Here is a 17,585-nt window from a genome sequence, read left to right on the forward strand (position 1 = left end):
TTCATTCTACTCCTTCGATGAATACGTAGGAAACGTGCTAGTCGTTCAAGAAATACAACTTTTTTTAGCATTTAAAACGTAAAAATGTATAAAAAGTAAGAAAAACTGTTCTTTGAAAAAATAATAAAAATGTAATAAAAATAAAACTTAAATACATTGATTCGTCAATCCACGGATTAAAAAATCATTTAATTCGAAACATTGATATTATACCATCCAATTTGAATAAATTGATTTATTTTTCTAAATATGTATGTGCTAGGAAAAGAAACGAAAAGAAAAGAAAAAAATGATGAAGAAAGTAAATAAAAGTAAATTAAAAAAGAGGGGAGAAAAAAAAGAAAAGAGACCCCAGCACCACCGCTCTTTTTCCAGTTCCGTAAAGCGAGCGACGAGACGAGGAATTTGTAGAGGGTACTTTCGGTTATCCTAAATTCATACATCTTCACGATGCCGTCTCGCACCTTTATCGCGACTCGTCATCACGGTTCATCACCCGCGAAACGCTCGATTTTATTTCATTCCGTGTTACCCTCCTCTCGTACCCTCTCTCTCTCACTCTCTCTCTTTCATACTTTTCCACCATTCATGCTAGCGAAACCGTTTCATCATTCGTCAAGCGTTTCGCCTTAGCAAGCGATTCGCATTCGCGGTAAAGAAGCGTCGATGCGTGAACTAGAGGGGAGTAAAAAAAGAAAGAAAGAGAAAGAAAGAGAGATAGAGTGAGAGAGAGAGAGAGAGGGCAAGGGAAAGGAGAAACTTGCTTCTCTCTTCCGGATCTTCTCTCCCCGAGTCTTTTTCCCTATATTTCTACCCTCAACGAGACTCCTCTCGCATCCGACCTCAATACCTCCTTCACCATTCCTCTTTCTCTCTCTCTCTCTCTCTCTCTCTCTCTCTCTCTCACTCTCTTTCTTCTTCATGTTTTTTTTTCTTTCTTTCATTCCTTCTCTTCATCGTTCTTTTCTCCTTTAGATATACATATACGAACCTATATACCATATACTGACACATAGACACATACACACACATACATAGACATATGTATGTGTGTCTGTACGCGCGCGCGCGTCTTCAACGACTCGTCTTCAGACTTTGATCCACCAGTAAGTTTCTACCAATGCGAGATGAAACTGATGGAAAGGAGTTGTAGAGTTTCTTGAAATGGGAAACGAATGAGTGGATCTATCCTTTTCTGCGCTAGGAAAACCCTTTAGGATTTAGCAACCCTAAGATCCAAGTGTACTTTAACCGTATGAAATGTTAGACCTTTTACTAGATTTAAATCTTTTTATGAATTTAAATTACCTAGTACAAGGATACCCTTTATATATTTATATATTTTTTTTATATGTTGGTGTAAAATCATATAATTCGGTTAATCATAAAATAACTTAATTTTACATCAAATAACTAGACGTTTGTGGAAAAGTAAATTAGTTAATCGTGGTGAATCTACGAATCAAATTATCATTTTATATACTTTAATTATTCGCCTCTTGTAAATTCATATATTACTTAATTGAAGTATGTAATTCTGCCTTTTTTCATACATAAACTGCTCAGCTTATTTATTTCATGTAATTATCACGAATTAATGAAATTAACAAATTAACGCTAACATATATATATATATATACAGGCGGCCCTCGACTTTCGCAATTTCTACTTTCGCACAATTTGCTATCCGCACATTTTTAAAGATTCAACGCTTTACATTTTACTTAGATTACTTATTACTTTACTTTACTTTTTTCTTCTTTTATCAGTCATTATGGTCTATTTAACGATCTCGTTCATTCGTGTTTTGTGAAGCAGTAAGCGAATATAACTTCGCACACTCACGATAAAATATCGTTCGTCATGAAAGGACGTTCATAACTAAAGTTTTGACGAACGTTTCTTTCTTTTATAGCTTTGAAGTTGTTCGCACTTGAGATCTTTAATACCATTTTCTTTTATGAATAACCATCGATAACAAATATTAACTATCCAATTTCCTGATGGTTTTTCTTATTAGTCGAACACGGAACAACAGAAATCTTTGGAAAACAATTTCATATTCGTGAGGAGTAAAAATTACATGCTCGAACGAATAATTTAATTTCCCATTTTCTGGTCAAGTTGGATCGATTTTTCTCGAATTTCATTTTGATATAAGAGATAGAGATTTTTTTACCATAAATTAACTCAACATAGAAATATACAAGATTAACTAATACATCCGTGAATATTAAATGAGTTTCTTACAAGTTTCACGGGCGTTCCGTTCTTTTCCTTTCTAAGGGACAGGCGGCATCGGTCATAAATTTGCTCGAATACATCCGATTATTGGTACGCGGGCAGGCGGGATACTATTTGCGACACAATACGGGATGATGCAGGAGTTTCTTGGGTAAAGATTTATGAAGCAATACTAAGTCTGGCACTGACCCAACCGGCCAACAAGTCCACCGACGCTCGACACGTCGAATAAACAAATACAGAAAAGGGTGTACTCTTCCCATCCCATACCTCTTCACCCTTGTTCCACTGAGATGAATAATTTCTACAATCCAAACTTTAACATCCTTTTCTCCATTTTATCTTACATTATTTTATTTTATAGTAATACTTTATTGATTATTTTATATTGAATAATTCGAAATGTTTTAAAAAATGAAACAAATACTATACTATATATATTCAATTTATAACGATAAACTCTTATAATAATTTTAGAATTTGTTTAACATTAAAAACTAAACGATATATCATAAATTAAATTTCAAATGGAATCAAATGGAATGAAAATATATATATATATTTATATTAAATGTAAATGAAAGATGTAATATTACTTTTGATAAATCATTCAAAAGAGCAAAATTTTCTCTAAAAATGCATCTCCTTTATCATACATCCACAAAGTACAATGTAACACAATTGATAAGTATTATAAATTCGTTTTTATAGATAATATAGATTTCATATTGTTTTAAAAATTTTAAGATTCCGAAGGATGTATCGTTTACGCGGCATACGTGCAGAAACGTAAATACGCGCGTATGCGCATAAAGAAAAAGACAAAAAAAGGAAGAAAATTTTCTGGATTGTATCCAACACCTCGGTAGTTTCGTAAAAGAGCCCATGTTCCTGATATTGCACGGTATTCCCAACCTCCTATTCATTCTTGCTACAGTATAGCTTTTAAGTATGTATGTATACGTGTCTCTCTGCAGAAAGAAACAAACGTTTAAGAATCACTTACAGTGTTACCTCTATATAGAAGTATGCCAAAGGAAAGGTGTATTTTGTATGTTCTATCGTTTATTCTCTTTTGTTCTGTAACAACAATCTGCCATGTTGTCGATTCGAAACGTTCGAACGTCTTTGATTGCTGCTACGAGAAAAACGTCGAACGTGACGTACTTGAGTGAATCACCCTTAACGATCCTTACCCTATCCTTATCCGGTTCTTTTACTCTAAATTAGATCGTTCGATCGTTAGCGTGTTTCACTCTCGAAGATCAAAAATATGTGATTTCGAACGAAGAAATGCGTTCATTTGAGAGTCGACGGAAAATAGTAGAACGAAGTATAACTGAAGATATATATTATACTTCTCGAAGAAAACGAGAAAATATAGTTCATTTTTACGATTCGAAATACGAAGAAAAAAGTTCGACTTTAACAAACGAAAAAAGTTGAGTCCTCGCTAATGCGAATAAAAGCGAAATCACCTTAATAATATCTTGCGATCGATCTATTAAAAAGAAAGTGAAACAAAGAAATGAGACAATGGTAAGATCAAAGAACAAGATCAAAAAGAAATCTTGATACTTTAATGGCAATGATAGATATTCGTTTCCTTTCTGTCAAGGATGAACTAACGCAAAAGTGATCATAATCTACCTTTTAGTCACTCAAGCGTTATAGAAAGTCCGACTATACTGCAAAGTGTATTAATCTTACGATTCAAGTGTATAAACTATGTTCATTTTTTTTGCAAATAAGAAGTATTCTGAACATACAATTCTCTTTTTTGCAATAAGTTTCAATGAGTATTACTACATCGAGGTAGAAAGAAAATAGAAAAATTAATAAAAGATAATAATATTCATAACTCGTAATAGTATATCCAATTTCTAGTATTATCGAGACTCTCTTTCTCTCTCTCTCTCTCTCTCTCTCTCTCTCTTTCATCATGCATCGTATTAAATAAACGTTTATTAAGATGAACTCACAAGTAGTAATAACTTGATATTGCATGGAGTAATGTCGAAGCATCCATTTCCTTCTCTTTCTCTCTCTAAGTAATCAAATTGGTTCTATCCTTGCAGATTCGATTATTCTAGCTAGTATACCGAAAATGGCACTTAAGGCTAAGGCCCATCCTTCGCACTTATGCGTATATTGACATGTGATTAATCAAGACGCTTTAGTACACCTAATTACTATAACATTAACTAATGGTAAGTAAAGAGATCGAGTTGTTTCTTGATCTAAGAAATCATGGATGTATAAATAAATTCTATTTCGAAAAAAAAATTTTAATTTGGTATAAACGATCGTGACATCCTTATATCGACTCGTAACATATGATATCTATCGAGCGAGTTAAATCTAGCATATCGACTAAAAAATAAATAATTCGTTACAATTCAAATTCTTGTTTTCTGTTCAATGTCGAATTTTTCTTACTCTTAACATAACTCAAGGCTGATATCTTCCTTCTAAATACAATATATTGCCAATGTTCAGTCAAAAGTCACTAACTAACATTTATGCTAATCTGAGTTACTGCTCGTTAAACAAATTTTTAATGAAAAAAAATTAGGTTTAAAAGAAGTATGCTTCTTATTAATGCTTTCTACTATACTTTTCCTGGGTTATTTACATGTAAGCTATCATAAGTCATTTTAGATTAAAAAAATGTAGTTAGTGACTTTTAGCCGAATATAGAAGACATTTATTATTCGCATGAAACCCGAACAAATGTTATTTTAGAGAAAGAAGAAATTCGAGAAATCGTATAACGTTATATTAAACAAATTGATTTTCTTACGAACGAAAAAAGTCATATCTTCGATAATTCTCTTATATCATTCGATTTTCTTCTCAAATTTGAAGTAATCGATCTTGCGCAAATGCTTCCAAGTTTAACGGCGGGAGATGCGACCAATCTGAATGCCAGCCCTTCGTGGTATCCTGCCGTCGTGATACCACAGTTATTGCATTACTGCGAACGAGCATTCCTTTGGTTACGGTATCCTTGTACTACAAGGAAACTAGTGACAACGGCCTATTCGAGTAGAAGCCGATGATTTTCCGAGCCGATAGATCCTCTCGGTTGACGGAATTCCCAACGGTCAAGGTCATCTTTTCGTTAACTCTTAATTAATTGAAATAACTTAGGATATGGTTGCAACCGTTATTTTAAGAATGTCGTTCATTCATTATCAAACGTTTTCAAATAATGAACTACGCAGATATGGAATTCGATACCCATTTATATTACTTCTATATTTATATTAGTATCCTTGTCTGCATCTAACATGACGCTATAGCTAAAACAAAGCTAAAATGCAAGTACAAAGAAATTACAGACACAAACGAAGATATATTTTTAAAATGTACATATATAATAATATACGAATCCTATATTTATAATTTCTTTAAAAATCCTACTACTTTTTGTCTAATCCAAATAAAAATTGATATAATTATCTCTAGTGTATAAATTCACAATTTCATTATTTTTCTTCGCGTACATTCACATCAATTGTACATTTATCTTCTCTTTTTAATAGGAATTAAACAAAAAGTAATACAATCACGCATTTTCCAAATATAATATACATCAATCCTGATTACAAATTCGTTTGATAATAGAAACTAAAAAAGACAAACAGATTATGATATTTTGAGAGAGAGAGAGAAAGAGAGGAGAAAGACTTGAGAGAAAAAGAGAATCCTTATGTGTCAAAAGACCATCAGTGTCACCATATTTCATTGTGTCGTTGCTGACTGTGAATGACCGATTTGTCGGTACGCAGAGCATTGTGTCACTGTAAATGTAAATTCTCTCTGTCTCTCGACGATTAAGTCGATGCAGAACTCTCCTTCGTTGAATAGTGCTATACAGAGAAAGAGAAAGGGAGCTAGAGAGAGAAAGAGAGAGAGAGAGAGAAAACGAGAAAGATTGCATTTAAATAACATCAAAAACGAACAAGAATCGCCCTTTTAATGTTATTCTAGGAAAAGCAAAAGCAGAGAATCCTCTTACAAAATATTATTCACTTCAAAACCAGTCATCGTGTTGTCCATGGTTCTAAGCACCAAGAGTTCTATGGTTCTATAAGATTATTCGACTCTACCCATTAAAGTTTAAACACTTCGTTAGTCAGCATAATGAATTATTAATATATATTTAAATATTTTAAAAAGAATAATATTTTCGAATAATATCAATTTTATGATGACATATTTGGATGTTGACATGAACTAAAATTAAAAAGAGATGCGTATGAGAAAACTAAGTAATTCGATGACTGAATTGAAAATATCAAATCATGATCATTAAAGAAACTTAATAATGATACAGAATTAAACGTACAATATATATATATATATAGATAGATAAATAGATTGCAAGGGGTACATATTGAATTCAAAGGGGGTGACGCCTGTAGAAAGGTCGAGCTTCAAGACATACATACATACATACAACTTGAATCGTACCGCACGTATTACGAAGGAAGTACGTACATACGTACAGGGTTTGTGTATCCATAGATAACGAGCTTCCTCTCTTGCTCGGCTCCCTGTTACCGCTAATGAGCTACCGTTCTGTTTTCTGTTCCTTCACGTATAAAGGTGAGCCCAGCCGGTGCACTCTCGCTGCGGCTGAAACTGCGAAAGCTTGGGACGACCCGCCTTTATATTGGCATTCATTGAAAACGAGACCCAAGGCACGTGCACGTGTTACTGTGTATATATATGTATATTCGCGTATTTATGCATATAAAAGCAAACACATTCCTCGATTTACATTAATATCTTTCGACTCTTTCATATTGTGTGTATGTGTGTGTGTGTGTAGATCATTTAGGTGTGAGCATTCTCATCCAATGGTACATGTAGATGTTTATGTATATATATGGATCTTTATTTATAAGTGTATATATACATATAACTCTATCTATCTATACTCGGTTTCCCCTTTACCAGAAGTCGCATCGAATCAAGCAATCAGCTTTTCACACTTACCAAATACCTCTCTGTCTCTCTCTCTCTCTCTCTCTCATTCCTTTCCACTTCTCTCCTATCGTTTCATCACTTCTCATCTTCATCATCGTGTGTTTAATTTGAAGGGCGAGAAAGTTTCGCTCGATCGTTCACGAGATTTTTCAGATTTAGCTACGTATCTTTCTATAGGAAAGCAAGTCCGCTGCTCGTTAACGCGAAAAACGGAGAAAACGAGAAGAAAACTGGAAAAAAAACGTTAAATCCTTAAACGTGCTTGAAATATTTCCCGAAAATAATACATGTCGCGTTGCAACAGCACATCATTACGATACTTTATCTATATTTTTCTTCTTCTTCTTCGAATTTAACAATAAATTCATTCGAATGTATAAGATAGATAGAATTTTTTACTTAAAAACGATCAAAAATTCTCAACGACTCGAATTAGTTCAGAGACGTACCATTTTGAAATGTATTTGAGATAGAAACTTACGCTGCAATATTCGAGAGTAAGGCTACTCACATAGCTTTCGCCTAAAGTGTAACTCGGTAAAGCAAACGGGCAAACTCCGATTACAATGACCGGCCATTCGAATTTCGAGCTTAACCACGGTCAAGCACGCGGGTTAATGTAATCCAGCGTTAACTATGGACTCCCTATGGTAAAACTGCCAGGAAAAATCGATCGGTCGCATTTGGCAAGATAAAGATTTCAATGTGATCATTATCATTTAAAAAAGAAAGCTAAACTTTGTACAGAATCACATGAAAATTATACAACTAAGTAAAATTAAACAGTTAATTAAGAAATAAGAGAAAAATAACAAATGGAATAATAATATGTCATTCGTAGTAATAAATTGTGCACAATATTTAATAATTATAATACGCGATTTGATTAGACAATAGTCATGATCAAGGAGTATATTATAAGTCAAACGTGAGAAATAACATTATTCGTTCAAATAAATGCCAAATTATTCCTCCGCGAATTCGAATATTATCTCAGCTTAATTAATTACAATTCCCCTGTGAGCAATAAGACGATGACTCAACGTCGTACCTATTCCTTATACCTCCGTTTAACGACCATATTCTAGAACAGTTAATTGCTCAACGTATAACGGGCGTGAATGAAATAATTAACGATGACGATATGTCAAAATTGAAACATACGGAAAACTTTAAAAATATATATAATAAATATAATATAGCTTGTAATAAATTATTTTCATTTTAATTCTCTCAGAAACAAAAATATTAAAATAAAAAGAACAATAGATAGATATAAAGAGAGAGAGAGAGAGGAAAATAATATTGTTCAACTATCTCACTAGTTTCTTCCTTTAACTAGCAGTTTGTGCATTCGTAATCAAGCGAGCAAAACAGGAGGATGAAAATTTGTCTTATCTCGCCGTCGTCTTCGTCGAACTCTACAGCCTCCGTTACGTACAGATGAAAATGACGAGAGAAGTGGTGCCGTTCTATGAGGTATACGTTCTTTTAACGTACATCTTAAGCGTCAAACGAGAACGTCTGTTGCCGTACAGCTGCCTCAATTTCAAAGCAGTAGCAAGACTATTCAAGCGTTTAAACGAGTCGCTACTACGCAAACGTTGTTAATTGCAGAGTTGAAACAGACGTCATCAGAAGTTCAAGTTCCAGGAAAACGCGTTGAAAATGTTCATCTGTTCGTAGTGGTGACAAGGGGAGAAATAGGAAGGCTTGACAGACCGATAGAGCAACAGAGATAATTTCGTTTAAATATCATCGACTTAATTCGTTCCATCGAATATATCGAATAATTTTGAGACTTTAAATCTTTAGAATATATGTGATTAAAAATACATATTTAATTTGTATCATATTAACGCATTAGTTACCAGCAATGAAATGTACATGCAAAACAACACCGATCAATGCAAATTCGAATTTTTCGGTAATACCGATATGAAGGAAATGAAATGAATACTTATGAGATCATTTCTTCTATAGATTGTTAGGGATTTTAAATAATAATGTTCAGAAAGATAAGATAACAATATTCTTTCGTGTTCATTTGTTTAAAAAATAATATATAAGTAGAGTCGATTTTTAATCAATTGTTCAATAACTGAAATCAACGATAAGCCTAGTTTTAGGCTACCGGTCAATAAACATTGGTAGTGTAAATTAACCAGCTGCTGGTAAGTAATGTTTTAATAAAAAATTAATATTTTTTATATATAAAAGTAAATAAATACTTAACAGTTAACTTTTGGTAATTACATTTACGATTAGAAAGAAAATAAAAAAGAATATTATTTTATTTTAAATTCATTAACTCTTTTAACGTTACTGATTGAACTATCAAAATATTAATTTTAATATTATAATAAATTATCATATACTTTTGTTTTCTCTTCGGATTTCTATGAAGCATCCGTCGATTTGTCGATGATCTTTCCTGGATTTAGAAGAATTCGAGTATAGTTTGATCAAAAGGTCACCACAATATCGGACATAGGAATCTTCGGAATTATGTGCAATTCTCGTTACACGATGAATTCCTTTCGTATATTGAAATCTCGAAATGATGTCGGCGTATGCCAGAAGGTTTTCAAATTCTATCAAATAAAACTGTTTTTCTTTGAAGGACGATTGATTAAACTAACGTGAACAAAAATTATTAATACATACATGCATACATACATGCATACATACGTGATAAATCAAGTTTCCTCCTAATAAGAAAAAAACACTGATATAAGCATTACATTCGCACACACACACATACGCATACATAACTCATTTTCACAGGATGAAAAACAAACGCGACAATCCAATTTCACTCGTACGATATTATTCACAACTCGCAAGTGTTCCAGTTGGATATTTGTGTAGTTAACCGTATAATTAGGGGTTATTACAATTATTAGGCTTATAAGTAACGACCACCGTTTTGCTTTATTTTCTCTTCTCGACATATTTACATCATGCACCGTCAGATATACAAACTATGTACGAATCGTGAAACGGCTTTATTGACTCTTTACCTACAACCACGACGACTCTAACTACGAACAGAGAAAATAGGAGAGGAAATACCAGAAAATGAGTGAGTATATGAGAGAGAACAAAAGTGAAAGAGAGAGAGAGAGAGAAAGAGAGAATGCGTAGTATATCAGAGCTGGCATAGTGCCACGAACTTTATTATTAACTGTAACTGCGGCTTTACGCGATCCCCGTATAAAGGGATTCGACGAGGCTGAAATTATGTAGCACCTCAACGGCTTTGGTGTTTAGTTTCGGTGCATCGTCGATAACTGACCGTTAATTAGGTAGGTTCGGTAGGTTATCGTTCCAACGATTGAGATACATTTACATATACACATACCCCCGTATATACGTATATACACATACCAGAAATGTACCACGTTATTATTAATCCACGCTCGTAAAAATACACTCGATCTACCAACGCATCAGAATTGTTTACGAGCGACGAGAGACTGTGTGTATTTTGTTTCACGAACGGTTTATCGAATTTACATCTTGCTTTCGTAGGGAGTATCCCTCTTGCACGTATAAATATATTCGTGAAAATGAATGGTACTATAATTCGCGAATTGTATGCTTAATCATGTTAAAGTACTATTTTTATTTATTTATTTATTTTGTTCTGTCTTTTTTCTTTTTTTTTTTTCAAGGGAATAGACAATTCGTAAAATAATTTATTCGGGAAGAATCGATGATCATTCGAAACTACAAGAATAAAAAAAAAATAAAAATGCTATACTTGTATATATATTTCCGTCTATCGAAGTAAACCTATCGTTCTCGCATCGTATCGAGTTTTACACCAGTACCAAGTGATCACGTTTCGTACATCTATCTACGTACCAACCTGAGCTTGAAAACAAAGTTACCGTAAATAACATCGGATCCATTTCCTTACCGCAAGTGCGACTCGCTTCTGTTGCATGTATTCTGATACACATACGCACATACTTGTATACTATTATGCGTGTTTCCACACATGTGAGCGGAAATAAACCAGCTCTTCGTTCCATCCAAGGAGGCTCCTCCACCTTTTGGACTCTCAACGAAAAAGCTTCTCTTCTTTTTTTTCAGTAAGTATACTCACATCTCCCATTCAAATATAAATTACGACAAAAAATTAAAGCATTTGTAGAGAGATACTTTATTAAATCCAAAAATAATCATTATCTATTTATATCTTCTATAACAAATTTCCATCTATTTCATTATTCATTATTAATTATTCATATTGTTTCGCGTCCTAAATATGCGAATACGCGATCCATCTAAAACTAAATGAATTAATTGAATTTAATCAATTAATTGAAAATTATTAATCGAAAAAAAAATAATAATAAACGTAAATACTTAAAAGTAATTTGATTTAAAGAATTAATATCTGAATGATCGGTGCTCGAAAATAAAAATTAACAAATTTTTTTTCTGTACTTGTTCGGCTTTCGTTTTGAAGTTTTTCATGTTGTTTGAATAACTGGCACTGCTTTCTTCATAGTCAAGTCCATATGCATTATATCCAGGTTAACCTCCATGGTATTCAACACTTCTTTCCATACAACATCGCGGAAGCAATGTAGATTGTCTGGTGGTTGCAGAACTTTTAAACTACTTCGCCTCTTAACTCGGGAAAAAGCAATGTATAGCATTCCATGCTTGCTCTTCTTCCTACAGTGCTGTATTCTTCTTATTAAGACAGCTACTTCAAATTCAACGAATATTGCAGTATGCAACACCAACTTCGGTCTGTAATCAAATCATTTACATTTTATTTGATTATTTAAACACCATAAATGAATTTTCTAATAGTTAAGATCAAACTATTTATTGTGTCATTATTTTTAACCATTATTATATCAATTGTTTAAGTAAACGATCATTAGTTATGTATACTCAAAAATTTAATATACAAAAAATATTGATTTGCAATATAAGTGATCAGTTTTACATTGATTAATACACAAATTGTTAATCTTTTAAATGGATGGTCAATATTTATAATTAAATATCAGTATATATCTTATATCAATATATAATTCTGATGGAGTCTTAAATAAATGCTCACTGTGTATTTAAAATATTGACAAATTGTTATCTATATTAAACAACATATTTATATACATACTGATCATTTTATTTACAAACTATTGATCGAAAATATTGAGAAATATTAGCCAAATAAATATAGAAGTGCACCCGAAAATAGTCAACTCAACCATATATATTCCAATACTCTTTTTTTCTTAATAAAATTGGTTAATATGTTAATATACAAATATAAAGATATTCCTTGTTTAAAAGTATAACATGAAAGAGAAAAAAATGATCGTTAGGGCTCGGTTTCGAACAACATTAACCCTTTTTCCAGTTAATTGTAACTAACACGATCAACAAAACAAAAGAATAAAGCACAAAATAAATAAAAACATAGCGTCACTCGCCATGCAACGATATACGATAAATATTTGTTTAAATATATTTCAATAACTGCCTATTTTTTTTTCACTATATACAGAATTTAGTTTCTTTAGCACTCTTTTTTTGTTATTTATAGTGCATTTGTATTGTGCATTTTTGAGAAGGAAGATTCTTAATCCAATTTTCTAAAACAATTACTAAACTATTTCAGTCTGTCGTTTGAAATAATTTTATATTATTTATATATTATAATAGTATATGGTATATTTATATATTTTCTGTAAAAAATTCTGTTTATCCATGAATACTTTATGAATAAAAATGAAGCTTTTTGAAAACTTCGAAAAGTTTGTCTCCTTGTATAAACTACTATCTTCCAAATGAAATTATTCTCCTAGAAAATATACAATAAACGTTTCATGATTTATTTTGAATGGTTTCTTTTAATATCCCTTTTTTTCTGATTGTAAGTCTTATTTTATCTCTTTGTTTTAACTCATATTTACTTTCTTTTTTAAGTTGAATTTACCTTATTTTTTGAATTATTTTGTGTAATATGTTCTGTTTATTTTGATAATAAGCTCTCTTCTTCTATATGATTCTATAATTTAATATTAGCTGTACTAACAATATTACATATATCCTAATCATATATTAGTTTTGATAATAATGTTATCTTCACTATGTCAATTCACTTATTGTTTGATTATGTTTGGATCTCGTTATCTATTTCATAACATTTGTTTCATAAAATTCTTCTATGGAAAATATCAAGCTTGTAATTATAATAATTATCTTAAAATTTTAATGCACACTCACCGTATTTAAATAATTTGTATATATGCGTTTTTAAAATTCTACTTTGTTTCCTACCAAAGCATTTGCCATTTTCCTTTTTTTGTGTTTCTTTTCTTAAAAATAAAAAATATATACTAATCCTTAGGCGAGCATTAAATCCCCCATTCCTTCTCATTCTCTCTGTCTGCTTATTTTCTTCTCTATTCTTTGTGCATATTTAATATAAAGAAAATAAACAAAAAAAAAAAATAAAGAAAATACGCTATACAGTTCAGAGTGAAGTTTACATACGAAACTGGATTCGATCGAATGAGAACTGAAAGTTTCACGAGCTCGATGGAAAGGATCCATTGTTATCCTCTCGTATGAATAACTAACGACGTTTAACTTGTAAAAAAAACCGTTTATTAAGTTTATAAGATTACAACCCTCAAAAGAAACTACGATCTAAGAAACGAAGGAACAAGGGGGAGGAGGTGCGAGTTTACTCCCCTTTTTTAAAGGAAATAAAGGCAAATTAAAGGAAAGGGAAAAAGAAAAATGTCGTGATTTAGCGATAAAATTGTTCCCTCTTGCAAAACCGTAAATAAATAATCTTCCTACCTGTCGAAGTTAGTTCCGCAAAAGAGAGTACGCTATTTCAACTTTGCAGCAGTACGTTAACGACAAGCATGAAACCAACCCCGGCTTTATAAATCCATGTACTTCATCTCTCTATTTCATACGTGTTATGTAACGCAATCTTCGAAAAGCGAAGAACGAGAATATTCGTTTTCAACAATCAATAATGACATCAATCTGATGTGAAAAAAAAACAACGTTTGTACGGTTTATGCCGATTGCATTACGAAATGAAATGAACTCGATACACACGTGAGTACAGTCGATTAATGGAAAAATGATATATATGTTTATTGACGTATGGCAATACATCATAGTAGGAATAAATCGATAGAATCTATATTACTTTCACCAAGTACTAGTTGTCATTTTTCGTCTCTAATCTTACGTTAGTCGTAGGAATTTTGAAAACAAAAAAAGAAAATAAGAATTGAGGGGGTTACAAAACTTTGGCGCGCGGAAAAAATTAGTATACAAAAGTACATTTCATTTTGATTGTAACCCTAACGTTTTACGTCCAATTAATGATCTTGTCTATAATTTTTTGTATGATTAAAGAAAAAAAAAACAAAAAGAAAAAAAGAAAAAGGTATAAAAAAAAACGTCCATAAAAGACGAAAATAGAGAAGAAAATTCTCTGAAGAAAAAAGGAGGTAGGGATAGGTAAGCAACATCATAGCGACACTAATTGCACCACCTCGAGTTCGTCAGCCAGTAAAGAAAGAAAAAAAAAGAGGGGAAAAAAATAAATAAGGAAGGAAGTGATGGTGTTGGTGATGGTGATGGTGGAACCAGGGAGAACGGAGAGGACAAAAATTTAATTACGACGAGCTTGTTTAGTAGCTCTGCTCGTTGAAAAACGGCATCAATGAAGGCTAAACTTTCTCAGCAGCAAGGAAGAAGAAACATCGTCGTTGTCGTCGTCGTCGTCGTCGTCGTCGTCGTCATCGTTGTTTTCGAAATTAACGCTGGAACACAGATCGTATTTGATACACATAGAAACAAGAGAAGCGCATTAATCGTAAAAGGAATTTCAAAGGTTTTTAATATATTCCTCGATCTATCCTAGTGGGGTGTGCCAAAATAACACCGATAAATACAAAACAACTATGCAAGAAAAATAGACAAATAAAAAGGTTAGACAGAAATCACAAATACTTTCATACAAAGAATCGGGTATGGATCCTGCAACAAACTCTTGTAAAAGTGTGTGAAAGTTTAATTACATTCTATCCTTCTCTTACATTCTTCTTCCTCTTCCAATTTTCGTTCTCACTCTCTCTTTCTCTCTCTCTCTCTATATATTTCTCTCTATCTTTTTTTCTATTTATCTTTTTTCCTTCCAGTTTCGACATTTTTAGCGTATTACAACGTTAAAAGCAAAAAAAAAAACATTTAAATTTTCTCTCAAACTCTAGATTCTAGCTGCTGAATCGACTAAAATCTAGCACGCAAAACATACTTTGAGAAAAATTACGTGATAAGTACTTATGTAAGAAAAAAAAAGAAAAAAGAAAAAGTAAAAAAAAGTGGTTTGTTGTTTTAGGGAAAACGCTAGAATCGTTGAAAAAGAAAGTTTCGATCGATTGAAAGGATAAAAGATTCTACGGTAAGCTTGCAAGCTTCTTCCCTTCTATCCATATTTATTAAATTCACCTACCACTCTATTCCTTCGTTCTCTTTTCTCACTTATTCTACCGGACAATATATCGAGGAACGTGGAAAGCAGTGAAAGTAGAAGAACGTTGCCACCACCCCCTAGGGAAAGGAAAGTTGTCCGAACTGGAAGGTTACAGACGCTCGATAATCCAACGTTTTACGGCTAGAAAGATAGAGAAATTCCATGATAGCGTTTCCCTCTCGAACTGTCTACGAAATGGTATCTGAGAGCTATAAAAATTTAAACACTACGTCGTTTCGAAGCGCATACGCTTCATCGTCGACGGAATTTCAAGATCTCGAATATTAAAAAAAAAAGGCCAACGGAGAAAAGAGAAAGAATATTTTTCAAGAAAAATCTTTATGGTATAGTACATAACGTTATTCTAGTTTTGAATCTAAAGCAGTATATTTTGTGTTCTAACAAGGATGCAAAAGATCCGATCTTATTTACGATAGGAGGTATAGATATACATACCAAAGCATATATACACTCTTGAGATAGCTTGAGGGGATTGCAAAGTGATTTGTCTTGAGAGATCTTCACGAGCTAGAATTTGTATACGTGTCAACGTGACAATGCACTTTTGAAAAGAAAGCTAATAAAAGGCAACAACGCCGACGACTATAATGATAGAAGAAGAGAAAGAGAGAGAGAGAACGGGAAGTATGTAGAAGGAGTAAGAATAATGATAGCACAGAGATAACGTACAAATGAAAGCGTCAAAAGCAAGAAGAGAAGACGTCAAATGATGCACGAAGTAATAATAAAGTAGTCAATGAAAAGAATCTCGAGATACTCGAGATGATGATGGGAGAAAAAAAAGAAAATAAACATAAAACACACAGAGAGGAAAGAAAATAATTTTGAAAGAACAAAGAAAAATAAAAAGGAATAAAAGATAGTAGTAGTAAGCAAAGTGACTAAACTACTTCTAGTAGTCAAAGTGAAGTAAACTATCGGTTTGTATCGGTCCATGAACCTGGGCCCCATAACTTTATTTTATCCTCCAGGGTTATATCTAGATTTATTGGTCGGACGTTGGGCATGCTATTTCAACGTTATTTATGACCAAGTCACGGCACTATGCCGAGCACTAAAATTACTACGCGTGCTACCGCGTTCACAACAAAGTATCGAAAGGGAACCGCGGATTATCTTACGACTATCTTTGTTTTATAATAATTATTTCTTGAGAAAGAAATAAATCATTTATACCTTTTACCAATGATCTACTTTTTTATTTTCATTCTATTGCTTAATTAGATTTTATTCGCGAAGCTTTTACTCCGTGTGTGCAGACGTCCGTCATATATTTGAAAATATAATAACTGTAAAATGTACACAGATAAATTGTGCTGAAAAGACTCGTTAAATTCACACCGAACTCAATTACCGTTCAGACGCTTGTCTCTATGTGGAGATGAATTTTTTCTAATTTGCTTTTACGAGTTATTATGCATTCGTAGCAATAACAAATAAAACACAAATTGTATTTTCAATGATATATCCAATCAAGGGTTTCCTTGTAAAGAAAATCATTAGTTGTACCAATAAATAAATATGTCTTTATTATAAATTGATCTTTGTGATTTTCTCTTATTCTTGTCCTTAAATTATAGATTTACATAAGTGAACACTTTTATTTATCTCAATCATAATTCTCAAATAAAAATTAGTGCTGACGAGTTGCATTGCTAACAGGTGTGCGCTTGAGCATACCTTTTATAGTCGAACGAACTCGTCGATTAATCTTTTGGTAGCTTGATGTAAAAATAAAAAGAAAGCTACATTGTTTACGAAAAATGTGCAACCTCACTTT

General features: G+C 32.4%; 1 protein-coding gene and 2 long non-coding RNA genes across 4 annotated transcripts in view; 2 read left to right on the forward strand and 1 right to left on the reverse strand.

The window, feature by feature from the left end:
• LOC107074177 (uncharacterized) overlaps positions 1 to 17,585 on the forward strand; it is a 180,633-nt gene that overhangs the window by 152,857 nt on the left and 10,191 nt on the right. The window contains exon 6 of one of the 2 annotated variants that reach the window (XM_089177068.1): positions 4,323 to 4,476. The exons of the other annotated variant lie outside the window; for it this stretch is intronic. Coding sequence (XP_089033194.1) covers positions 4,323 to 4,399 — 77 coding nt within the window. The 3' untranslated portion in view covers positions 4,400 to 4,476. Of the gene's footprint in view, positions 1 to 4,322; positions 4,477 to 17,585 lie in introns of those variants that run through there. 2 annotated transcript variants of the gene reach the window in all.
• Positions 6,664 to 11,976, forward strand: LOC149030935 (uncharacterized). The gene is made up of 2 exons (XR_016178141.1): positions 6,664 to 11,342; positions 11,790 to 11,976. It is a non-coding gene; the product is annotated as an uncharacterized LOC149030935 (long non-coding RNA).
• On the reverse strand, positions 11,390 to 14,182 carry LOC107074176 (uncharacterized). The gene is made up of 2 exons (XR_001476852.2): positions 14,086 to 14,182; positions 11,390 to 12,012 (listed from the first exon to the last, which is right to left on the reverse strand). It is a non-coding gene; the product is annotated as an uncharacterized LOC107074176 (long non-coding RNA).

The sequence above is a fragment of the Polistes dominula genome, unplaced genomic scaffold, assembly GCF_049000335.1.
Source record: "Polistes dominula isolate Pdom_NZ unplaced genomic scaffold, Pdom_raw_medaka contig_20, whole genome shotgun sequence".
Lineage (NCBI taxonomy): Eukaryota > Metazoa > Arthropoda > Insecta > Hymenoptera > Vespidae > Polistes > Polistes dominula.